The sequence below is a fragment of the Silurus aristotelis genome, assembly GCF_946808225.1.
Source record: "Silurus aristotelis genome assembly, chromosome: 29".
NCBI lineage: Eukaryota > Metazoa > Chordata > Actinopteri > Siluriformes > Siluridae > Silurus > Silurus aristotelis.
Genome location: NC_139602.1, coordinates 1,459,521 through 1,484,783, shown reverse-complemented (window position 1 = coordinate 1,484,783; position 25,263 = coordinate 1,459,521). Strand labels below are relative to the sequence as shown.

Genomic DNA, 25,263 nt, shown 5'->3' with positions numbered 1-25,263 from the left:
ACAGAAGGCGTCGCTCCATTCCTTTTCTCCGTGGTGGGGAGTGCTCCGTTCCCGACCTCCGCTGAGGTGTTGTTCCGTTCCAGGTCTCCAGTGTGGGCGGCGCTCGGTTCCAGCTCTCCACAAGGGATGTCGCTCCGCGCTCTCACTGTCGTGTGTGCCTACGGGCCAAACGGCAGTGTAGAGTACCCGGCCTTCTTGGGGTCTCTGGGAGGGGTGCTGGACAGTGCTCCGACTGGGGACTCTGTCGTTCTACTGGGAGACTTCAATGCCCACGTGGGCAGCGACAGTGACACCTGGAGGGGCGTGATTGGGAGGAACGGCCCCCCTGATCTGAACCCGAGCGGTGTTCAGTTATTGGACTTCTGTGCTAGTTACAGTTTGTCCATAACGAACACCATGTTCAAGCATAAGGGTGTCCATCAGTGCACGTGGCACCAGGACACCCTAGGCCGTAGGTCGATGATCGACTTTGTGGTCGTTTCATCTGACCTGCGGCCGTATGTCTTGGACACTCAGGTAAAGAGATGGGCGGAGCTGTCAACTGATCACCACCTGGTGGTGAGTTGGATCCGATGGCGGGGGAGGAAGCTGGACAGACTCGGCAGACCCAAGCATACTGTGAGGGTCTGCTGGGAACATTTGGCCGAGTCTCCTGTCAGAGAGATCTTGAACTCCCACATCCGGCGGAGCTTTGAACGGATCCCGAGGGAGGCCCGAGACATTGAGTCCGAGTGGACCATGTTCTCCACCTCCATTGTCGAAGCGGCCGCTCGGAGCTGTGGCCGTAAGGTCTCCGGTGCCTGTCGAGGCGGCAATCCCCGAACCCGGTGGTGGAAACCGGAAGTAAGGGATGCCGTCAAGCTGAAGAAGGAGTCCTATCGGGCCTGGTTGGCTTGTGGGACTCCTGAGGCAGCTGAGGGGTACCGGCAGGCCAAGCGAACTGCAGCCCGGGTGGTTGTGAAGGCAAAAACTCGGGCCTGGGAGGAGTTCGGTGAGGCCATGGAGAAGGACTATCGGCTGGCCTCGGAGAGATTCTGGCAAACCGTCCGGCGCCTCAGGAGAGGGAAACAGTGCCCTACCAATGCTGTTTACAGTGGAGGTGGGGAGCTGTTGACCTCAACTGGGGATGTCGTTGGACGGTGGAAGGAATACTTCGAGGATCTCCTCAATCCCGTCGTCACGTCTTCCATTGAGGAAGCAGAGGCTGAGGGCTCAGAGGTGGACTCGTCCATCACCCAAGCTGAAGTCACCGAGGTAGTAAAGAAACTCCTCGGTGGCAAGGCACCGGGGGTAGATGAGATCCGCCCTGAGTACCTCAAGTCTCTGGATGTTGTGGGGTTGTCTTGGCTGACACGCCTCTGCAGCATCGTGTGGCGGTCGGGGACAGTGCCTCTGGAATGGCAGACCGGGGTGGTGGTCCCTCTTTTTAAGAAGGGGGCCCGGAGGGTGTGTTCCAACTATAGGGGGATAACACTTCTCAGCCTACCTGGGAAAGTCTATGCCAGGGTACTGAAGAGGAGAATACGGCCGATAGTAGAACCTCGGATTCAGGAGAAACAGTGTGGTTTTCGTCCAGGCCGTGTAACAATGGACCAGCTCTATACCCTCTACAGGGTGCTGGAGGGTTCATGGGAGTTTGCCCAACCAGTCCACATGTGTTTTGTGGATTTGGAAAGGGCATTCAACTGTGTCCCTCACGGCGGCCTGTGGAGGGTGCTCCGGGAGTATGGGGTCCGGGGCCCTTTACTAAGGGCTGTCCGGTCCCTGTACGACCGAAGCAGGAGCTTGGTTCGCATTGCCGGCATGCGTCAGACTTGTCCCCGGTGCATGTTGGACTCCGGCAGGGCTGCTTTTCTTTGTCACCGGATCTGTTCATAATTTTTATGGACAGAATATCTAGGCGCAGCCAGGGGCCGGAGGGTGTCCGGTTTGGTGACAACACGATTTCGTCTCTGCTCTTTGCAGATGATGTTGTCGTGTTGGCTTCATCGGACCAGGACCTTCAGCACGCACTGGGATGGTTTGCAGCCGAGTGTGAAGCGGCTGGGATGAGAATCAGCACCTCCAAATCCGAGGCCATGGTCCTCAGTCGGAAAAGGGTGGCTGGTGGAGAGTTCTGCCGCAAGTGGAATAGTTTAAGTATCTTGGGGTTTTGTTCACGAGTGAGGGAAGGGTGGAACGGGAGATTGACAGACGGATCAGTGCAGCTTCTGCAGTAATGCGGTCGATGTACCGGTCTGTCGTGGTGAAAAAAGAGCTGAGCCGCAAGGCGAAACTCTCGATTTACCGGTCAATCTGAGATTTGAGATTTCTCCGCAGGGTGGCTGGGTGATCCCTTAGAGATAGGGTGAGAAGTTTGGTCACTCGGGAGGAGCTCAGAGTAGAGCCGTTGCTCCTCCACATCGAGAGGGGTCAGCTGAGATGGCTCGGGCATCTGTTCCGGATGCCTTCCTGGTATGGTGTTCCGGGCGCATCCCACTGGGAGGAGACCTCGGGGAAGACCTAGGACACGCTGGAGAGACTATGTCTGGAGCTGGAAGAGCTGGAAGAAGTGTCTAGGGAGAGGGAAGTCTGGGCATCTCTCCTTAAACACGTTTTAAGACGCATTTTAACGACTTTTTATTTCTACCGCTGCAGAAGCATTTGTAAGCATCCAGACTACGACGTGTATTTACCGTTTTTCTCTCAAACAGATCGTAACTACACACCTGGATACGGTCTTTCAGGTAAACTTCTAATGTTCTGAGTAAAATGTCTGATTTGAGTTCTGCGCTAATTTCACGTTAGCATCCTTTTTTTTTTAGCTTTTATAAATATCTTGAACTCTTCTTTCAGTATAACGGAACCCGTTTGTTATTGTTGACTTTCTTGAAATGGTCTATAAAAGAGGTGTATTTTTGCAGCAATGGCGTCATAATGATGGTATTAATAGGTGGATTGATTCAGGTAGGAATTATAACTAATTATGTGTGTGTATATTTATAAAATACACACATACATACATTTAATTAATAGTGTTTAATTTAGCGCCCGTTCGGCGTTTGTGTTTTTCCGGAGCTGGACAGCAGTAATAAACAACCCAGTAATAAAGAAACGTGCCACATGAAGTGTTTGGAGACCCTTCAGATTTAGAACCAGGCGTGTGAGAGAGTGAAGCTTTTCAGCTATTTTTTGTACTTCTAGTCTAAGGGGGGGTATGTACACAACAGCCAAAAGTTTGTGGAAACCGAAGATTTAAAAAAATCCCCTTCCGCATTGAGCTCCTATTTTCCCTCATAGTAATTTCCACTGTTCTGGGAAGATGTTCCACTCATTTTTGTAGCAATTTTTCAGATTTTGGTCATCCACAGTGGTGAGGTGAGAAGCTCTGGGGTGCAGTTAGTGTGAAAAATTCAGTAGGGTTCGAGCTCTATAGCAGGCCACTCAAGATCTTTCACACACATCCAACCCATGGAGAGCAGATCTTCATGGAGCTGGACTTTTGTGGAACAGGTTTGGGTCTCCTAGTTCAGGTGAAGGGAACATTTCTGAGACATCGTATACAAACTTGGGGAAGATCCACATACGGGTGGGAAAAAGTATATACTTTTTGCATATAAGGTGTGTGTGTGTGTGTGTGTGTGTGTGTGTGTGTGTGTGTGTTTTCTAGTTAATCGCTGCCACGCCCGAGGACTGGCGTCCGGGTCTGACGTTTCACGGCCTTCCCTGGAATCCTGTAGTTGTTACAGCTTTGGTGGGAGTTCTCACCGTGCTGGTGTTCCTGTGGATGGATGTCTCGAGGGTAATGCTCTAGAATGGGTTTGGTACTCAATTGTAGGGGCCAAGTACCAAAAGTGCTTAGGTACTCAATTGTTTAAAATCTCAATTGAGAAGCATTGTGCTGAGGAACATTCTGAGGAACATTCTGGTCAAATATGGGTACTGCCAATGCTCTAGTGCCACCACCAGGTTCAATAGTGTAAAACCTCAATTGTAGAGGACCAATTTTCGTTTAATTTTTTATTCTGTAGATCGAGGAAAATCTTTCAGTCATCAAGGACGAGCAGAATCTTCATCAAGGAGAGTTAGAAACTTCATGGCTGAACAGAAAGTGAGACGAGAACTTGAAAGTATTTATAAGCAACTAATATTTATATATAAATTTATTGCTATTGAAATTAAAACATTTACTTGTGCATGTGGTTGAATTAAAAGAAATAATTGCTACGTTAAAAACTAGAGGTCGAGTGAAGCGATAGTGGATTTTCTGGATAGCGATAGCTGGGTTGGATCGTATTTGCTAATAACCGATTAATCAACCGCTAGTTTTTAAAATAAATACTGGATTAAAAACACTGAATGGAAAACCAGTATTAAATTATGAAAATCTGCTCAATAAAATACAACCCCAAATCAGAAGAAGTTGGGACAGTATGGAAAACGCAAATAAAAAAAGGAAGTAGTAATTTCTAAATTTACTTTGACTTGTATTTCATTGCAGACAATATTTCATGTTTTGTTTGGTGAACTTCATGTCATTTGTACATATACATCCTTTTCTTTCATTCAGACCTGCAACACATTCAGTTGGGACAGTAAAGAATTGACCACTTTGTAATGTTGCCATTCCTTTTCACAACACTTAAAAGACGTTTAGGGACTGAAGACACCAAGTGATGAAGTGTTTCAGGTGTAATTTTGTCCCATTCTTTCTACAAACAAGTTTTAAGGTGGGCAACAGTACGGGGTCTTCGTTGTCACATTTTGCGCTTCAAAATGCTCCGGAAAAACTCGAACGCCAAACGGGCGCTAAATTAAACACTATTATTTAAATGTATGTGTGTATTTTATAAATATAATTAGTTATAATTCCTACCTGAATCAATCCAATTATTAATACCATCATTATGAAGCTTCCCGTGGGCTCACCACCTGCAGGAGGGACCGTAAGGGACCGGTGCTGAGAGGATTGGGCAGCAGTCGAAGGCGGGGGCCTTGACAGCCTGATCCCTGGACACGGAGAAGTGTCTGGGGAATCTGCTTAGACTGCTGCCCCCGCGACCCGAATTACGGATAAGCGGGAGAAGATGAATGAATGAAGGATGAATTATGAAGCCACTGCTGCAAAAATACACCTCTTTTATAGACCATTTCAAGAAAGTCAACAATAACAAACGGGTTCCGTTATACTGAAAGAAGAGTTCAAGATATTTATAAAAGCTAAAAAAAAAAGAATAATAATGTGGAATTAGCACAGAACTCAAATCAGACATGTTACTCAGAACATTAGAAGTTTACCTGAAAGACCGTATCCAGGTGTGTAGTTACGATCTGTTTGAGAGAAAAGCGGTAAATACACGTCGTAGTCTGGATGCTTACAAATGCTTCTGCAGCGGTAGAAATAAAAAGTCGTCAAAATGCGTCTTGAAACGTGTTTAAGGGTGTAGAACAGGGGTGGGCAAACTTTTTGCCTCACGGGCCACAATGGGTTCTAAAATTTGAGAGGGGCCGGGTCATACATATATATACATATACAGTTATGTTCAAAATAATAGCAGTACAATGTGACTAACCAGATTAATCCAGGTTTTTAGTATATTTTTTATTGCTACGTCACAAACAAGTTACCAGTAGGTGCAGTAGATTCTCAGAAAACAAACAAGACCCATCATTCATGATATGCACGCTCGTAAGGCTGTGCAATTGGGCAATTAGTTGAAAGGGGTGTGTTAAAAAAAATAGCAGTGTGGCATTCAATCACTGAGGTTATCAATTTTGTGAAAAAACAGGTGTGAATCAGGTGGCCCCTATTTAAGGATGAAGCCAGCACTAACAGGCATTTGAAAGCCTGAGGAAAATGGGTCGCTCAAGACATTGTTCAGAAGAACAGCGTACTTTGATTAAAAAGTTGATTGGAGAGGGGAAAACCTATAAAGAGGTGCAAAAAATTATAGGCTGTTCAGCTGAAATGATCTCCAATGCCTTAAAATGGAGAGCAAAACCAGAGCGACGTGGAAGAAAACGGAGGACAACCATAAAAATGGATCGAAGAATCACCAGAATGGCAAAGGCTCAGCCAATGATCAGCTCCAGGATGATCAAAGACAGTCTGGAGTTACCTGTAAGTACTGTGACAGTTAGAAGACGTCTGTGTAAAGCTAATCTATTTTCAAGAATCCCCCGCAAAGTCCCTCTGTTAAAAAAAAAGGCATGTGCAGAAGAGGTTACAATTTGCCAAAGAACACATCAACTGGCCTAAAGAGAAATGGAGGAACATTTTGTGGACTGATGAGAGTAAAATTTTTCTTTTTGGGTCCAAGGGCCACAGACAGTTTGTGAGACGACCCCCAAACTCTGAATTCAAGCCACACTACACAGTGAAGACAGTGAAGCATGGTGGTGCAAGCATCATGATATGGGCATGTTTCTCCTACTATGGTGTTGGGCCTATTTATCGCATACCAGGGATCATGGATCAGTTTGCATATGTCAAAATACTTGAAGAGGTCATGTTGCCCTATGCTGAAGAGGACATGCCCTTGAAATGGTTGTTTCAACAAGACAATGACCCCAAACACACTAGTAAACGAGCAAAACTCTTGGTTCCAAACCAACAAAATTAATGTTATGGAGTGGCCAGCCCAATCCTCGGACCTTAATCCAATCGAGAACTTGTGGGGTGATATCAAAAATGCTGTTTCTGAAGCAAAACCAAGAAATGTAAATGAATTGTGGAATGTTGTTAAAGAATCATGGAGTGGAATAACAGCTGAGAGGTGCCACAAGTTGGTTGACTCACAGATGTGAAGCAGTTTTAAAAAACTGTGGTCATACAACTAAATATTAGTTTAGTGATTCACAGGATTGCTAAATCCTAGAAATAAAAATGTTTGTACAAAATAGTTTTGAGTTTGTACAGTCAACGGCATACACTGCTATTTTTTTGAACACACCCCTTTCAACTAATTGCCCAATTGCACAGCCTTACGAGCGTGCATATCATAAATGATGGGTCTTGTTTGTTTTCTGAGAATCTACTGCACGTACTGGTAACTTGTTTGTCATGTAGCAAATAAAAATATACTAAAAACCTGGATTAATCTGGTTTGTCACATTGTACTGCTATTATTTTGAACATAACTGTACATACACACATACATACATACACACATATATATATATATATATATATATATATATATATATATATATATATATATATATATATATATATATATATATATATATATATATATATAGCCTCGCTCGCGTGCCGGGACGAACACACACACACACACCAGAGAAAGAAGTGAAATTTTGTATAGGACTGCGAATTAGTCCTTAACGCCGCGCCCGCTGGAGCTTCCGATGTAGCACCGCTCCAAATGGGTGTTGTTCGCGGCCCCGGCCCGTCTGAGGAAAGCTGAGACCCAAACTGTCTGTGCGAGTGGGTGCTCGGTGTCCTCGGCACATAGAGGTCTTTATACAGTTGTTGGAAGAGAATCGGCGTATTCGCAGCGGTAACTCGAGCTGCTCTCGCCGCTGTTGCTGCTTCCTGTTAAGAAAAAGGGAGATAAATCTTTGGTTAATTGGAAGCCGACCATTCCCCCTGTGTGCTCCTTAGTGGATCCTTTTAAATCCCTCCTTCGTTTTAGATCCCATTTCCTTCGGTTAAGCGTTCTCATCATGAGCTTCCAGCCGTGCCTCCCTATGCCACTCCGCCCCGCTGCCATGTGCTCTGCAGCTTTCCACAACACGGGTGCTAATATGGCGCTGTCCATCCAGCACCCCCCTGGTTGTCGTGTTCGGAGCGCTTGCCTGGTTTTGTGAATGGGACGTGATGCAGACTTTACAATATATATATATATATATATATATATATATATATATATATATATATATATATATATATATATATATATATATATAAAAACATTAGAGATTTGGCAAATTCAGTTTCATCAAGTGCCAAAAGATCAACAATTTGTTTTCCGCACCATTCGGTTTAAAGTCGTTGTGTGTAAAAGCCCGATAGCAGCTTGCTAACAAACATTGAGATCAATAAACTCATTTATCCTGAACCGTGATGCAAATCAGAACACTTTACCGAAAGGTCAAGGAGGGACGGGTCCATATGGGCGCAGAGGAAAAGGAGGTCTGTAGGAGTCCATGTGTGGTGGCCTGAAACGAGGGTCGGGTCCGAAAGGCGGCCCGGGAGGAATCATGGGTTGGTATTGGCCGTTCGGAGGCAGCATCGGTGGGGGAAGTGGTCCGCCCATCGGTGGAGGTCCGTATGCCTTCGGAAGAGTATTTGAACCTGGGACGGGAGAATCTCTGATCGGAGACGGGAGGAACGACCCCTGTCGCTGGGACTTGTTTACCTGGAAAAGAAAGATTGCTCCGGTTATAATCGAATCGACAGACGACTGTAAACCGAACGAAGCGTGTTATAACTACGGGGTTGCAAAGGGGTGGAAAATGTGCTGTAAATTTCCGGAAACTTTCTGTGAAAACTTCATCCGGGAAAATTTTGCAAATATTTTTGCAAATAAGTTACCAGGGAATTTACAGGAATTCATAAAAAAAAAAAAAAAAAAAAAGAAAATGTCTTACAACGTGTTTAAGGGTGTAGAGCTTCAAATGGGATCTAAAACGTCTTCTGTTTGGGTCGTTGCTATAGTAAGCTCGGCCGCGGGGGGCGAAAAAGCATGGCAAAATGTCATCATCATCATCTTCTCCCGCTTATCCGAGGCCGGGTCGCGGGGGCAGCAGTCTAAGCAGAGATGCCCAGACTTCCCTCTCCCTAGACACTTCTTCCAGCTCTTCCGGAGGGACACCGAGGCGTTCCCAGACCAGCCGGGAGACATATTCTCTCTTTTATAGTCGGCTCAGCTCTTTTTTCACCACGACAGACCGGTACATCGACCGCATTACTGCAGAAGCTGCACCGATCTGTCAATCTCCCGTTCCACCCTTCCCTCACTCGTGAACAAAACCCCAAGATACTTAAACTCCTCCACTTGCGGCAGGAACTCTCCACCAACCTGAAGTGGGCAAGCCACCCTTTTCCGACTGAGGATCATGGCCTCGGATTTGGAGGTGCTGATTCTCATCCCAGCCGCTTCACACTCGACTGCAAACCGCCCCAGTGCGTGCTGAAGGTCCTGGTCCGATGAAGCCAACACGACAACATAATCTGCAAAGAGCAGAGACGAAATCGTGTTGTCACCAAACCGGACACCCTCCGGCCCCTGGCTGCGCCTAGAAATTCTGTCCATAAAAATTATGAACAGAACCGGTGACAAAGGGCAGCCCTGCCGGAGTTCAACATGCACCGGGAACAAGTCTGACTTACTGCCGGCAATGCGAACCAAGCTCCTGCTTCGGTCGTACAGGGACTGGACAGCACTTAGTAAAGGGCCCCGGACCCCATACTCCCGGAGCACCCTCCACAGGCCGCCACGAGGGACACAGTCGAATGCCTTTTCCAAATCCACAAAACATATGTGGACTGGTTGGGCAAACTCCCATGAACCCTCCCTAACCCTAACCCTGTAGAGGGTATAGAGCTGGTCCAGTGTTCCACGGCCTGGACGAAAACCACACTGTTCCTCCTGAATCCGAGGTTCTACTATCGCCTGTATTCTCCTCTCCAGTACCCTGGCATAGACTTTCCCAGGTAGGCTGAGAAGTGTGACCCCCCTATAGTTGGAACACACCCTCCGGTCCCCCTTCTTAAAAAGAGGGACCACCACCCCGGTCTGCCATTCCAGAGGCACTGTCCCCGACCGCCACGCGATGCTGCAGAGGCGTGTCAGCCAAGACAGCCCCACAACATCCAGAGACTTGAGGTACTCAGGGCGGATCTCATCCACCCCCGGTGCCTTGCCACCGAGAAGTTTCTTTACTACCTCGGTGACTTCAGCTTGGGTGATGGACGAGTCCACCTCTGAGCCCTCAGCCTCTGCTTCCTCAATGGAAGACGTGACGACGGGATTGGGGAGATCCTCAAAGTATTCCTTCCATCGTCCAACAACATCCCCAGTTGAGGTCAACAGCTCCCCACCTCCACTGTAAACGGCATTGGTAGGGCACTGCGTCCCTCTCCTGAGGCGCCGGACGGTTTGCCAGAATCTCTTCGAGGCCAGCCGATAGTCCTTCTCCATGGCCTCACCGAACTCCTCCCAGGCCCGAGTTTTTGCCTCCACAACCACCCGGGCTGCAGTTCGCTTGGCCTGCCGGTACCCGTCAGCTGCCTCAGGAGTCCCACAAGCCAACCAGGCCCGATAGGACCCGATAGGATTGACGGCATCCCTTACTTCCGGGATCCACCACCGTGTTCGGGGATTGCCGCCTCGACAGGCACCGGAGACTTTATGGCCACAGCTCCGAGCGGCCGCTTCGACAATGGAGGTGGAGAACATGGTCCACTTGGACTCAATATCTCCGGCCTCCCTCGGGATCCGGTCATAGCTCCGCCGGAGGTGGGAGTTGAAGATCTCTCTGACAGGAGACTCGGCCAAACATTTCCAGCAGACCCTCACAGTACGCTTGGGTCTGCCGAGTCTGTCCAGCTTCCTCCCCCGCCATCGGATCCAACTCACCACCAGGTGGTGATCAGTTGACAGCTCCGCCCATCTCTTTACCCGAGTGTCCAAGACATATGGCCGCAGGTTAGATGAAACGACCACAAAGTCGATCATCGACCTACGGCCTAGGGTGTCCTGGTGCCACGTGCACTGATGGACACCCTTATGCTTGAACATGGTGTTCGTTATGGACAAACTGTAACTAGCACAGAAGTCCAATAACTGAACACCGCTCGGGTTCAGATCAGGGGGGCCGTTCCTCCCAATCACGCCCCTCCAGGTGTCACTGTCGCTGCCCACGTGGGCATTGAAGTCTCCCAGTAGAACGACGGAGTCCCCAGTCAGAGCACTGTCCAGCACCCCTCCCAGAGACCCCAAGAAGGCCGGGTACTCTACACTGCCGTTTGGCCCGTAGGCACACACGTCAGTGAGAGACCTATCCCCGACCCGTAGCCGCAGAAAAACGACCCTCTCATTCATCGGGGTAAACTCCAACACATGGCGGCTGAGCTGGGGGGCTATAAGCAAACCCACACCAGCCCGCCGCCTTTCACCATGGCCTACTCCAGAGTGGTGAAGAGTCCATCCTCTCTCAAGGAGTGTGGTTCCAGAGCCCAAGCCGTGTGTAGAGGTGATCCCGACTATCTCTAGTCGGAACCTCTCAACCTCACGCACAAGCTCCTTTCCCGCCAGTGAGGTGACATTCCACGTCCCTAGAGCTAGCTTCTGTGTCCAGGGATCGGGTTGTCTTCGACTGCTGCCCGATCCTCTCAGCACCGGCGTTGTCACGGTCCTTGGTCTGTTTTTTCTTATAAGGGTTTTTGAACCCTAGGACCTGTTTGCCTTGGGAGACCCTACCAGGGGCATATAGCCCCGGACAACATAGCTCCTAGGGTCATTCGGGTACTCAAACCCCTCCACCACGTTAAGGTGGCAGTTCAAGGAGGGGCTCTGGAAATGAATCGAGTCGTTTATCTTTTGACTCCACAACTCCGAACCATTCGGTCTTTTGTCACGTGACTCCCATAGACGCTACACAATGCAATAAATCAGAGTTTTTGTTTTTTCGTCTCAAATCTTGAAAAGGAACAGATTTACAAAAAAATTAAATAAAAAATAAGGGACGGCACCTGATGCCCTTAACCCACGGAAGGCCTTGCCATCCGTCCAGAATCGAAGGGGACCCGGTTAGAATCGCGCGGAACCGGGGAAAGCCGGGAAGGACCCGAGGCGGAGCGACATCCCTTGTGGAGAGCTGGAACCGAGCGCCGCCCACACTGGAGACCTGGAACAGAACAACACCCTCAGCGGAGGTCGGGAACGGAGCACTGCCCACCACGGAGAAAAGGAATGGAGCGACGCCTTCTGTCCTTCTACAGCGTCTCTAAAATGAGGACGCTCCTCCACAAAGTCCAAACCACATTCACTCAGCCTCTATATGCTGGATTCATACTGCCTTATTATGGAACAACTGTGAGATTATGTGAAACATCTGTACACTGAGTTTCAATTAAAAGAAGCACTGACACAGCACAGACATCACTGATTCAGCTACAAAACTGGGTTGGTCTTTTTGGTTCTGCTCTACAATGGTCACGATCCTGCTTTAGTACATGTAAATATTGCGCTTGGAATCTAAGTTTTATACTTTGATGATGTCCTTTGGAGAACCACAAAGTTCTCAGCAGACCACGTTTTATTAATTTTTATTTCCTCTTTGGGCAGGAGAATCGATCCATTACAGCATTTTCCTTCCATCAGAACGCATGCAATGCAAATTTAGGGAGAACTTTTAAATAAAGAAACAGAAATTTTCTGGTTATTTAAAAGTACCTCAGATCAGAGATCACAATTAAATTGTAGTGCAAGCAGTACAATGCTCTTTCACTCCTCCAGTTAAGACAATTGACATGTTTAGTGATGAATTTTGTGATTATTTGAGCCTAGAACACATTCAGAAAAATACAGAAGATTTTTCCGTTATGCTTATAGCTTTTAATTCTTTTGTTTTAAATATATCACATTTGTTACGACTCAGTCTAGGGTTAGGCCACACAGAGTAATTAGCTCAGGATTCAAGGGATTGATACCTTTTATAATAAAATTTGTATATATTCATATATACAGTATATACACACACACAACTGTAGAAAGGCGTGACTTCAGGGTAGGACGAGGCCAAAATAATAAACAAAAAGGTCCTGAAAGAAAAGAAACTAAAATTCCAGTAAAACTAACCTTATTTTATAATACACATAAACACAGAAATTAGATCAGACCCAAAATGATCCGTCAGCCAAACCCCTACAGTCAGTGAACTGCGTGAACAATATGCACACTGATACAAAATATATATGTAGAGAATGATCTGATTATTATTATTTTATTATTTTATTTAGTTTTCATCTCTGTATATTTATTCTCATATAATTATACATATTTGATTATATCTCATTTTTATTGTTATTGTCATTTATTGTAAGGATGTGGCAGGAATGACTTTTGTCCACCAGATGTCACCATTTTCTCCCATGTTGTTTTTCCCACAATCCTTGCTAAAGCTTAGCCACATGTGAGGAAGCACTAGAGATGAGAAATCCGAATCTGAATCATTCTGAGTCACTCCGTGAACGGATCCGACTCTCACGAGTCCCTGAGTCACTTCAATCAGTAGGGATTCTTCCTGCTTTTGCCAGGAAATTCCACTAGAGGGCACTCACCGAATGCTCTCACAATTCATCCGTGGACTCATTAATCTCATTCACAAATCTCTCGGATTCTGCTGTTTCGCTCCGCGCTACGAGTCCGACAGATCCGCTGAATCCCACGGTTCAGGTGGATCAGCGAGGACTCGCATAGGACCCGCCATTTTGAGTTTCTTGTGTTTCTGAACATAAAGGAAGTTTCCTGAACAACTCATTCAGCTACTTGTTGCTACAGTTTCTTGCTAACAACTAATCAGAACAATTAATGGTGTAATTTACAATTTTTATTTATATGTGGTAGCAAAATAACTAAAGATTTAAGTGATCCGAGTAAATGAAGAGAATGATTCATGAATCCCGAGTCATATAAAGAATCGGGTTATTTTACCTGGATGATTCCGGATTCGCTCATCTTAAGCACCCATACCGTAAGAACAAGATTAGACGCGCAATCACAAAAAATAAAATAAAAAAGCGGCTGAATGGACCGCGGACGAGGAGCTCGTGAGATGCGGCATTTTCTCCAGATCTTATTTAAAGTTGTACATTATTTATAACCATTTTACTACAGTTTATAGAATTCAGGTGGCAATGTGATTTATTATTAGCATAAACATACTACAGACTTAGCCCGCCACGCACGTGCACGAAGAAGCTCCTCGGTTACCATGGCAACGACCCAAACAGAAGAGGGTATTTAAACAGCGTTTGACTCCAAACTCGTCACACACAAGATTAACATCATCCACACTGGGGCTCATTTACATTAATCACCTGATTAACAGTCACCGAGAGCAGGATTTCACACTTAGTGGATTATAAGTCACTTTATTTAGAACCTCGCTGCCTTTCTACTGTTTTTACACACACACACACACACACACACACACACACACACACACACACACACACACACACACACACACACACACACACACACACACACACAGATCCAGTAAGGAGATTTTAGTGAAAGCGAATTTCAGAGCAAGAAAATGGCTGAATCCAGCATTTCAGTAGTTCAGCTTTCAGTAGATCAGTTCACATGTCCAGTGTGTCTGGATCTTCTGAAGGATCCAGTGGCTACCCCGTGTGGTCACAGTTTCTGTAAGGTGTGTATTAATGGCTCCTGGGATCAGGAAGATTGGAAGCGTGTCTACAGCTGTCCTCTGTGCAGACATCGTTTCAGTCCAAGGCCTGTTCTACAAAGAAACAACATGCTGGAAGAAGTGATGGAGAAACTGAAGAACTCAGAAGCCCAAGCTGAACACGTGGAATGTGATTTATGCGACGGAAGAAAACGCAAAGCCGTAAAGTCGTGTCTGATGTGTCTGACCTCCTTTTGTGAAACTCATCTGAAGAAGCACAAGTTGGTCGAGGTCTCTGAATATCTCCAAGAGAAGGTCTGCTCTAAACACCATGATGTTTTGAAGATCTACTGTCGTACCGACCAAAGCTTAATCTGTTACTTGTGTGCGATGAATGAACACAGAGGACATGACGTTGTCGTAGCTGCAGCAGAAAAAAAACAGGTGTGTGAAAAACAGGTGTGTGTGTGTGTGTGTGTGTGTGTGTGTGTGTTTCAGTCCTGAGTCTCAGTATTAAAATGAGCATTGGAATGTGCTTGAGTTTGATGTTCAGGACAGCCATGTTTGAAGGCCACTAGGTCGTGTGTATCAGTATAACGACTTGATTTCTCCTATGACCGCTAGAACAACATTAGCCGTGTGTGTGAGAGCTCATGTATAAAACAGGGGGAGATGCAGGAGAATAATAATATCTAAACAACTATAACTGTTTACAGATTCAGCTGAAGGAGCAGATGAAATTCCAGCAGAGACTCCAGGAGAAGCAGAAGAAGGTGCAGGAGCTGAAACAGACTGTGAACAATATAAAGGTGAGCAGTGAGCAGAGACGGAGCTGCTCCTAGAAACACACAAAACATGAACATCGAGTCATTTTGAGTCCCAGTAAGAGTGTGTGTGTGTGTGTGTGTGTGTGTGTGTGTGTGTGTGTGTGTCTGGGTGTGTGTCCTAACAGCACAGTGCACAGAGAGCAGTAGTTTTCAGTGAGAATATCTTTACTGAGATGATCAGCTCCATGGAGAAAAAGCGCTCGGAGGTGAATGAGCTGATCAGAGATCAGAAGGAGGCTGAACTGAGTCGAGCTGAACGATTCCTGGAGCAACAGGAGCAGGAGATTACTGATCTTCAGACGAGATTCACTGAGCTGGAGCAGCTTTCACACACTCACGATCACATCCAGTCCCTCCAGGTAACACAAAGTGTGTATAGTCTATATAGTCACATGTATTTCTCCACCTTTCTCCTTCTCCATGATGTTTTTCTTTCTCTCTGTAGAGTTTCCAGCCTCTCAGTGTATCTTCTGGATGTGAGGACTCACCCAACATCACTGTCAATCAACATCTCCCATTTGAAAGAATGATGTTTTCAGTCTGTGATCTGAAAAAGAGATTTGAGGAACTCTGCCAGGAGGATTTTATCATAATTCATGAACATGGTGAGAGAAATTGTCCTGCTGGGAAATCTTTACTTTCTCTGCAGCATGGTGACAAGAGACATTTCATATGACTACATGAACTTCCTGTTATTACTGTTATTTTTATTACAGTTACACTTTTTTATTCACGTCTTAATCGTGTAAAAGCTTCTGATTCGTTTTCAGTTACTTTACCATTAATAAAGCATGGAGGACACACACACACACACACACACACACACACACACACACACACACACACACACACACACACATGGAGGACACACACACACACACACACACATGGAGGACACACACCCACACACACACACATGGAGGACCCCCCCCCCCCACACACACACACACACACACACACACACACACACACACACACACACACACACACACACGTCTCATTTGAAATAGTTTTTTCTTTTTTAATATCTGACACATTTCCATTGTTTATGTGTTTAGATTTCTGTCATCTGACTCTGGATCCCAACACAGTAAATTATGACCTCATTCTGTCTGAGAACAACAAAGTGGTGACACACAGTAAGACAAAGCAGCAGTACTCTGATCATCCAGAGAGATTTGACACCTGCAGTCAGGTGTTGAGTAAAGAGAGTGTGTGTGGACGCTGTTACTGGGAGGTGGAGTGGAGCGGTGAGACGAATTTGTACATATCAGTCTCATATAAAGATATCAGGAGGAAAGGACAGAGTAATGAGTGCTGGTTTGGATGCAACAATCAGTCCTGGAGTCTGCTGTGTTCTTCTTCTGTTTTTTTCTGTCACAACAACATTATGACTTATCTCAGAGTTCCATTACCCTCCAGAATAGGTGTGTATGTGGATCACAGTGCAGGAACTCTGTCCTTCTACAGCGTCTCTGACACGAGGACGCTCCTCCACAAAGTCCAAACCACATTCACTCAGCCTCTATATGCTGGATTCAAACTGCCTTATTATGGAACAACTGTAAGATTATGTGAAACATTTGTACACTGAGTTTCAATTAAAAGAAGCAACTTTTTTTGTATGTGAAACTTCATTCAGAATGTGATTTAAAATTTCATTTGTTAGATCTTTTCCTTGTTTTCTGGCAAAGTGCACGTCACCATCATCCTGTTCCATAAACTCTCAGAATCACTGCCTTACATTTATATACCGTATTTTTCGGACTATAAGCCGCTACTTTTTTCCCACGTTTTGAACCCCGCGGCAACGAAGCGGCTAATTAATAATTTTTCCAGGGTTTTTTCCGGTTTCACAAACTTCAAGCCAAAAAACTGAGCGGCATAATATTAGACCAATGAAATTTCCGAACGGAAACGGAAAAACGCACTTCACCTGTGTTCTGAGCTGCATCGGGAGAAAAAACTTCCATCGGGGGTGATTTTTAAACGCACGACGATGCCAAAAGATAAACTCTCGAGAGAAATAGTTGTGAAAGGAAGGAGGAAGACAGTAAACAATGACTTTCTTGGTCGGCTACTGTTTAGATACAAGCCGTTGTAACGCGTTGAGTCTGGGTGAAGGGAGAGCTCGCTAACTCCAGTTGCAACAGAAATCATATAAGCACAGACAGGTTTCCAAAACTCGTGCTTTTTTTTTTTTCTTGGCAACAGCGTTACAGGTTACTCAAAGAAACTTAGAAATGAGCATCAGAAAATAATAAGGACATATTCCTCGGTCTTGCAGACATGCAGTAATACCGGAATAATGAGGTGGCAGGCTATTCCCAAAATGCCGCTCTGCAAGGAGCCACAACATATTTCTCCCGTTACACCATGTAACAGACACTGTCTTTCGTTAAAGCCTGTGTAAAGTTCATTAATTTCAGTGTAGGAAGGTGCGGCTTATAGACAGGTGCGGCTTATTTATGTTAAAAATATAAATCTTTGTCAAATTCAGCGAATGTAATTATCCCATAGGAAATAATGGAAAACCAATTAATCCGTTCCCGACCTCCACCGATAACCATTTATTAACATTTTTTGCCCTGTTTTTAGCAGCGTTAATACTAAATAATACAGGTACATAAATAATACTGTATATAAATATGCAGTGTAATGAGCGGAGGCAAAGCCGGAGCACAGTTTGCTTTGGTTTAACGAAAACACAGAGAGTTTAACACAAAAACACACACACACATGGGAGTCCATAGAATCCCGACAAACGAGAGAGAGATATCCGTGGTACGCCCTGGAGGGGAAGGTCCACGGGCAAACGCACGGGAGGAAAAAGGTAATACGGGGTGCGCTTTGGAAAGAAAGCGCAGCCGTGGAGAGCGCGTGGAGTCCGGAAAGGAAAAAACGCATAGAAATACGTGTGACAGGGAAAACACAGACAAACATGCACCAAACACCTTCACATACCAACAATAACCAGCAAGGAGTGTGGATGAATGAGGGGTTTATATAGGAGCTGGGGATGAGTGAACAATGAGCCCCAGGTGTGCAATATTGAAGCCAGGGGCTTTAGGGAAAGCGGAGGTTTTGACAGCCGCCGAAGGGGTCTTGGAAGGTGGATTTCTGACAATAATACAGTAAAAAGTATAAATTTAAAACATTTTGATAAGTGCTGATAATAATAAAATTATAAAATAAATATAAAATTTCTCATGAGCAATTTTTGAAGGGGACACAAATAATACAGTCAAATTGTACTTATAAAGACACAGTGTCCTCACAGTGAAACACTCTGCTTTTATCATTATTATTGTAGCATGGAGACTGCGTCATTTCAAAGTTTTTCTCAGGTTCAATGACAAAGCAAAACAAGGGATTAAAAAAAAGTTAAAATTTTATTTAAAATTAATTTAAACACTTAAGAACAGAATAGAAATTTATTATACAAATAAATACAGTGGGGTCAGTTTGGATGTAGCACAGTGCTCATTTAGTAAATGCACAGATAAACAATATGCTAATTGTGTGTTAATGTTAAATTAACATTATACCAAGTCGTCCCAAATAAAACACTGCATGGGAAACGGCTTTGGCCTGTTAGCTGCAGTGCACAATTTATGAATAAGTAACTACATTAAAGAAAATCGCTTTATTTAAAGTGAATAAAAGCCCCTAGTTGATGGAGTTGAACATTAATTGAGCCGCAGACACACACCTGACTCGTGTGTGTAGGTGAGATGAACTGGGAATGCAGGCAGTGGGTCAAACCACTGTGAGGAAGGGGAGGGGGAACTCAACTGTTTCTAAATGCACAATTATTTAGGTATAAAATTGCAGTGGTGTAGGAGGAGCATCATGTGGAGCCCTCTGCTGCTCAGGAGGAGCGTGAGGCGTGTCTTAGCCACCCTGGGTTGCAGTGGTGTAGGAGGAGCATCATGTGGAGCCCTCTGCTGCTCAGGAGGAGCGTGAGGCGTGTCTTGGCCACCCCTGGGTTGCAGTGGTGTAGGAGGAGCCGGTCTGTAGGGTCCATGTGCAAGTGGAAGCACAGTGCCAGGGGGTGGTAAAGTCCTGGGAGGGAAGGGCCGGGGTGGGTAAGGAGAGTCCTGAGGCCTGGGAAAGTTGGGTGGGAACTCGTGTATGGCGTGAGGTGCTGGACCCATGGATGGAAAGTCTCTCAGGTGTGGCCCATGCACTGAAGAAGAAAAAATAAAACAGTTAGACAGAGTAAATATTTGGGTTCTTGGAAGCTCACACCAGTCTCATACATGGGTATAGAACAGGGATGGGCAAACTTTTTGACTGGGCTCTTAAATTTGACAGAGGGGCCGGGTCATACATATACATATACATACACATACACATACATACACATACACATACATACACATATATATATATATATATTACATTAGAGATTTGGCAAATTCAGTTTTATCAAGTGCCAAAAGATCAACAATTTGTTAGTGCATCAAAAAGCACAGCAGAAAAACTCAAGTTCAGTTTCAGTAGGAACAGTGTTGTTGAACTCCTTATTTTGCCACTTCATCAAAGTCTGGAGTAAGTTTTGTTGTGGCAATTCTTAGGATAGATCCGAGGTGTTTGCCAGAAACTGTCGCAGTTTTTAAAGAGTATCAGATTAAGCTCACTTAAGAGAAGAAGAGAGTATTGCACGCAAACAAAGTTAATGGAGCTGAAGTGCGACATCTTTAGGGGAAACGTGGGCATTACAGGGGAAAGGTAAATTGAACAATGTTTACCCGTACTTATTTTAATAGCATTTAGTCACATTCAGCGGGCCGGATTAATAAACCCAACGGGCTGTGTGTGGCCCGCGGGCCATAGTTTGCCCATGTCTGGTATAGAAGCTGCCCAAATGATGTTTTTTGTTTTCCGCACCATTCGGGTTAAAGCCGTTGTGTGTAAAAGCCCGATAGCAGCTTGCTAACAAACATTCAGATCAATAAACTCGTTTATCCTGAACCGTGATGGCCTGAAACGAGGGTCGGGTCCGAAAGGCGGCCCGGGAGGAATTATGGGTTGGTAATGGCCGTTCGGAGGGGGCATCGGTGGGGGAAGTGGTCGGCCGATCGGCAGAGGAAGCGGTCCGCCCATCAGCGGAGGTCCGTATGCCTTCGGAAGAGCATTTGAACCCGGGAAACTTACAAGGGAATTTACAGGAATTTATAAAATAAAATAAAAACTGCATGCATGCAGACTTATGCATATTTAAATTGATGAACGTGCAGGTAGAAATTCAACTGCGTTCAACCTGTTTGTTTTAAACAGAACATTGACTTTTTACGGTCCGTGTCTACACACATGTAGACACTTACAGAGCCGTCCTGTGTGTGAGGAGATGAGGTGCGAGGACCGGACATGTCTGAAAGAGGAAGAAACAAAACATACATTTATATAATAATAATAATAATTATATTCAGAATATGCTCAATATAAATGGGGTGGATGAAGAAGAACACAAGTCTGGCCACATCGTGTGTATCTGATACTGTTAATAAAATCTGGTTTTTGTCAATTGCATTCACTGTGGAAAGTTTCCAGTCTGGAAAATTCCTGGAATTTTCCGACCCTAAATAAAAGTGAGTGGTTAAAAAAAAAAACCAAAAAACAGCTTACCTCTCTGTAAAGGAGGCATGTGGCGCTCTGGAGGACCGGACCTGCACAGCGAGCGCTTCAGATCAGACATTTTGTCGCTCCACTTCACAATCCTGAATCGGCAGAAGAAGGAAAAGAAAAAAGAAAAAAAATAATAAGGAGCTCATGAGATAAAAAAGAACGTCACGTGACCTTGAAACACTTTAGGGGCAAAAGTATGTGGACACCTGACCATATGATTACACATGATCTATTAATCTCTACTCTTCTGAGATGATGTTCCACTAGAGTTTGTGGAGAAGCAGCACATACGGCTGGAACAGTCAGGTGTCCCAAAACTTTTGTCTGTAGAATGCGTTTCAGATTAGCGAATCCAAACTCACTTCTGACGCAGGTTTGCACATTCCCTCTTCTCCTCAATCAAAGTTCGTTCTGAAGCCCGTGCTTTTAACTGAAACGCAAAATAAAAATACAATTCGGTATTTTCAATATTCAGGATCTCGAGTCAAACATCTCCAACTCTTACCCAGTTCTTACCCAGTTCACGTGGGCTTTCTTTTCCTGCACAGCAATCTAACAAAAGAAAAGAAAAAGAAAAACACCAGATGAGATAAAATGACCAGGAAATCAAAGACGTGAGATTCGTAACGAAGCCGATTCACCTCTGCTTTCAGAGATCTCTCGTTCTGCTGCATCTCCTCCTGCATGTCCTTCACCTTCTGCCTCAGGAGGTTCAGCTCCTCTTCGGCTTGCAAGGCTTGGCCTTCCACCTCGGACAGCTTGCTCTCTTTTTCGTGGTGCTCCAGCTCCTTCTGAGTCAGCTTCCTGTGACGGGATCACACGCATCACACTTGGTTTAAGCGAGATGATCTCTAATGCGGGGGAATTCCTCACATGATTTCCCCAATACTGATACACGATACTTACTGGTATAAGATGTTTTCTTTCTGGTGGTAGAACTCAGTTGTGATTTCCAGTCTCTGTTGGAGGTCCTTGTACTGGTTCTTCAGGTGGGTCTTGTCGTTTTTCATGTTTGTTTGGTCATGCATGACCTTCTGATATTTCTCTGGAGGGGGAAAAAATTTAATATATTACATTACACCAGGGTTCCACAAACCTGCCCCCACATTTGGAACGACCTTTTGAACAATACTAGAGACATATTTTAAAATTGTAATTTTAAATATATAGTTTACTCATATTATATATATTTTTGATAATAAAATGTGGCTTTCTAACTAAAATTTCTGTTAGTTATTAACAGAGGTCGAGGCACCGATAGTTGACTGCTGGAACGATTGTCAAAAATCCATACAGATAGTTTTTCCGGGTTGCGTTATAGAATGCAAGCGCGGCCTCTAGAGGTGAATCTAGCACACTGCATGGAGAGCGCTATATTATTATTTAAAATGTATGAATTATATATTTATTAATAAATATATTCTTTTTTAAATAAATTTGCAAAAATGAAGAAAAATGAAGAAAAATGAACTTAAATGATTTTAGCAAATGGCTGCAATATAACAGAGTGAAAATTTAAAGGGGTCTAAATACTTTCTGTACCCACTGTATATAAATATTAGTTGCTTACAAATACCTTCAAGTTGTTGTCTCACTTTCTGTTCCGCCATGAAGTTCCTAAACCAGCCATTCCGCTCGTTATCGATGACCGAAAGAGTAGCTTTGATCTACAGAATATACAAATTAAACAAAAATTTAAGCTGCAAAAAGCATGTTTAGGGGGCCCAAGCAAACAGTCTCCACAGATGCTTTGATCATGGACAGTCCTGGACTGTAGGGAGAAAGATCTGACAAACAGCAGGATGTCAAGATGATTGTGACCAGTCACATGGCCTCAGGTCCTGAAGATGCCTACCAAGTCTTGTATCAGAGCAGAAAGTTCTTAAAACGAATTGGCTTCTACATTTTGGACACACTGACCATGAACCTAGTTCAAAATTATATTTGATCAGAATGTTCCTCAGCATGTTCTTCCTCAATTGCAATGTCAAACAACTACACACCTGTAGGTGGCACTGGAGCATCAGCAACACCCATATTTGATCAGAATATTCCTCAGAATGTTCCTTCTCAAGTGAGGTTTTACACTATTGAACCTGGTGGTGGCACTAGAGCATTGGCAGCAGCCATATTTGACCAGACAATTGAGGTTTTTAAACAATTGAGTATGTCAGCACTTTTAGTACTTGGCCCCTAAAAAATCACAGAGTACCAAACCCATTCTAGAGCATTACCCTCGAGACATCCATCATCTGTTTGAGGTGCAGCTTTAGCTGATCTCCATTTTTGTCTAGAAAAAAAAGAAAAAACAAATATGAATCTCCATTTCCGGGAAAAAAAAAATCAATTTCCAGAAAATCCAGAACGCTTTCTGAACATCTCACCGTTCCCAATCTCCTCGTTGTTACACGCCTCCAGGCTCTTGAGCTCGGCGATGCATCCGGACAGAACCTGGAGCAGAGAAAAAACAGAGGGTGATCTAGAACGGAAGACGACGAGCTGGAATTCGACAGGTTTCACTCACTTCGATTTCGTTTTCTTTGTGCACGAGCGCGTTCTCCAGCTCCGTCTGGGTTTTGTGGTAAACCGTGATCTCCTCGCTCAGTCTCACGTGCTTCTCCTGCCAGTCTTTGGTGTCTTGCAAGAGCTTCAGGGGAAACGGCGAGAAAACAAAAGGCGCGATTAACGAGAGACACACGTGCGAATAAATCGCTTCGATGTCACGTAGAACTTACGGATTTCTTCTGCTCCTTCAGGGCGCAATTGTCCTTTTCGAATGAGAGCACCTGGGCTTTGAGGGCATCTTCTCGGAGCTTCGCTTCGTCCATGAGCACCTGGACCTACACGGATTATGCAGTGTTTGAAATTTGTACTTACAAAAATACACGTTTTTTATTTTATTTTAATATATAAATAAATACTGTTCACCTTTGAGCGATCTTCATCATACTTTCTGAGGGTCTCCTGATACTTCTGAACTCCCTCATGCATTATAGATATCTGAAGAACAAAAGACAACAAAAAATACTTTTTTAAGAAACTGTTATTAAAAAAAAACATAAGCAATTATAGGTTTTGCTTTTCTTCACCCAAAATTTACCGAAATTGAACGAAAAGTTAACCGTGAATTTTGTGTACCGTTACACCACTAATATAAATATAAATAAATAAATCTAAAAGAGTTGCAGGGCAGAAAGTTCACCTTCTCGATCAAAGTTTTGTTCTCTTTCTCAGCGTTTGCGATTTTCTCGTACAGACGAGCAAAATTCGAGCTCAGTTTCTCCTTCTGCTCGTTCAGATCTCGGTAATTGTTCTGAAAGACACAATGTGAGAAAAGTAGCTTTAAATCTTTACAGGAGAAAAAGGCATCATTTAATATCAACAGGTTGTTGAGATGAGTGTGTTCAGTAGGTCTTTGGGTCAAAAGATCAGTAGCAAAGCCTCCTGAAGATGCAGATCAAAACAGATAAAATCTCACTTCCTGTTCTGTGGTTTCACTTTAAGATTGCAGTTTGATGTTTTTTTGTCATGTTTACTGCCAAATTTAATGATAGTTAAATACAATTTGTAGGAGGAGCATTGAATAAAACTCTTCGGATAAAAATCCCAGAGATGCCTTCATAGGCCGTCTTTCCAAATTGAGCCTAAAGGTGGCGCTAGAGCGTCAAAGCTAAAATTTGGTCGGAATGTTCCTTAAATCCTTCTCAATAAGTTTTGTTCCAGATGGATCTCTGGGCATAGACAAACTAAGAAGTAGAACGTAGAACGATAACGTTTTGTTTTACAGCAATCGTGTTTCTCGTCGGGAATCTAGTTTTTTCTGACACTTGCCATGAGTTTGAGAAACTCCTCCTGCTGAGAACTTCGGGATTCTTCAGAATTGCTGAGCTTTTCCTCGTGTTGTTTGATCTGGATCCATTAGGACAAAGGAAGCGATCGATTAGTGCTAAAGAAAACGTATGTATTTTATTTCGAAAAAAAAAAAAAAAAAAAAAAGACGTCACCGTTTTGTTGAGTTCGCTGACTTTTTGAAGCACTTCCGACTTCTCGCTGATGAGCTGCTGGATCTTCTCGCAAAGCTGTTTCTCTGTCACTGATAAACCATATATAAATAAATACAATACATTGCGTTTTATTGTGATAAAACCAACAAAAGAAAAGATCGCTGCTATAAACAAGAGAACGAAGTGTACTTACTGAGAGACCGCCTTCTCTTGACCTGAGGAGACAAAGCAGAGGTCAGATTCATGGTTTTTCGAACAGATCTGGGCAATACTGGAAGAGATCGACCGATTTATCAGGTGATTTATGGAACTATCATCTATTAGCAAAATCCATGCAGTTTTTCCGGGTTGCGTTATACAGTACGAAAGCGGCCTCTAGAGGCGAATCACGGAATCGTAACATGCTTATTTGTTTATTTGGAGTGGGTTTTTTTTGTTGT

At 44.4% G+C, this 25,263-nt stretch overlaps 4 protein-coding genes across 4 annotated transcripts in view; 2 read left to right on the top strand and 2 right to left on the bottom strand.

Moving 5' to 3' along the window:
- The window catches only part of LOC310722868 (uncharacterized protein), an 81,283-nt gene extending 68,611 nt beyond the window's left edge, over nt 1-12,672 (top strand). The window contains exon 7 of the mRNA XM_083535650.1: nt 12,294-12,672. The gene's annotated coding sequence lies outside the window, so the exon portion shown is untranslated. The remainder of the gene's footprint in view (nt 1-12,293) is intronic.
- Nucleotides 8,007-25,263, bottom strand: part of LOC310722852 (transport and Golgi organization protein 1 homolog) — a 37,022-nt gene continuing 19,765 nt past the window's right edge. Inside the window, exon 27 of the mRNA XM_083535613.1 lies at nt 8,007-8,360. Within this exon, the coding sequence (XP_083391739.1) occupies nt 8,094-8,360 (267 nt within the window). The 3' untranslated portion in view covers nt 8,007-8,093. The remainder of the gene's footprint in view (nt 8,361-25,263) is intronic.
- LOC310722861 (tripartite motif-containing protein 16-like) lies at nt 14,124-16,832 on the top strand. Its single transcript, XM_083535636.1, has 5 exons — nt 14,124-14,805; nt 15,078-15,170; nt 15,314-15,547; nt 15,634-15,793; nt 16,247-16,832. The coding sequence occupies exons 1-5, from the start codon at nt 14,269-14,271 to the stop codon at nt 16,780-16,782; spliced, it is 1,560 nt and encodes a 519-aa protein (XP_083391762.1). The 5' UTR covers nt 14,124-14,268; the 3' UTR covers nt 16,783-16,832.
- LOC310722929 (transport and Golgi organization protein 1 homolog) lies at nt 19,001-25,133 on the bottom strand (the record flags this gene model as incomplete). Its single annotated transcript, XM_083535751.1, has 16 exons — nt 25,017-25,133; nt 24,824-24,912; nt 24,651-24,728; nt 24,022-24,132; nt 23,748-23,819; nt 23,555-23,659; nt 23,344-23,466; nt 23,204-23,270; nt 23,054-23,109; nt 22,396-22,486; nt 21,726-21,864; nt 21,461-21,623; nt 21,336-21,371; nt 21,182-21,249; nt 20,820-20,911; nt 19,001-19,377 (listed from the first exon to the last, which is right to left on the bottom strand). Exons 1-16 carry the CDS (start codon nt 25,066-25,068, stop codon nt 19,001-19,003), a joined length of 1,719 nt encoding a protein of 572 aa, XP_083391877.1. The 5' UTR covers nt 25,069-25,133.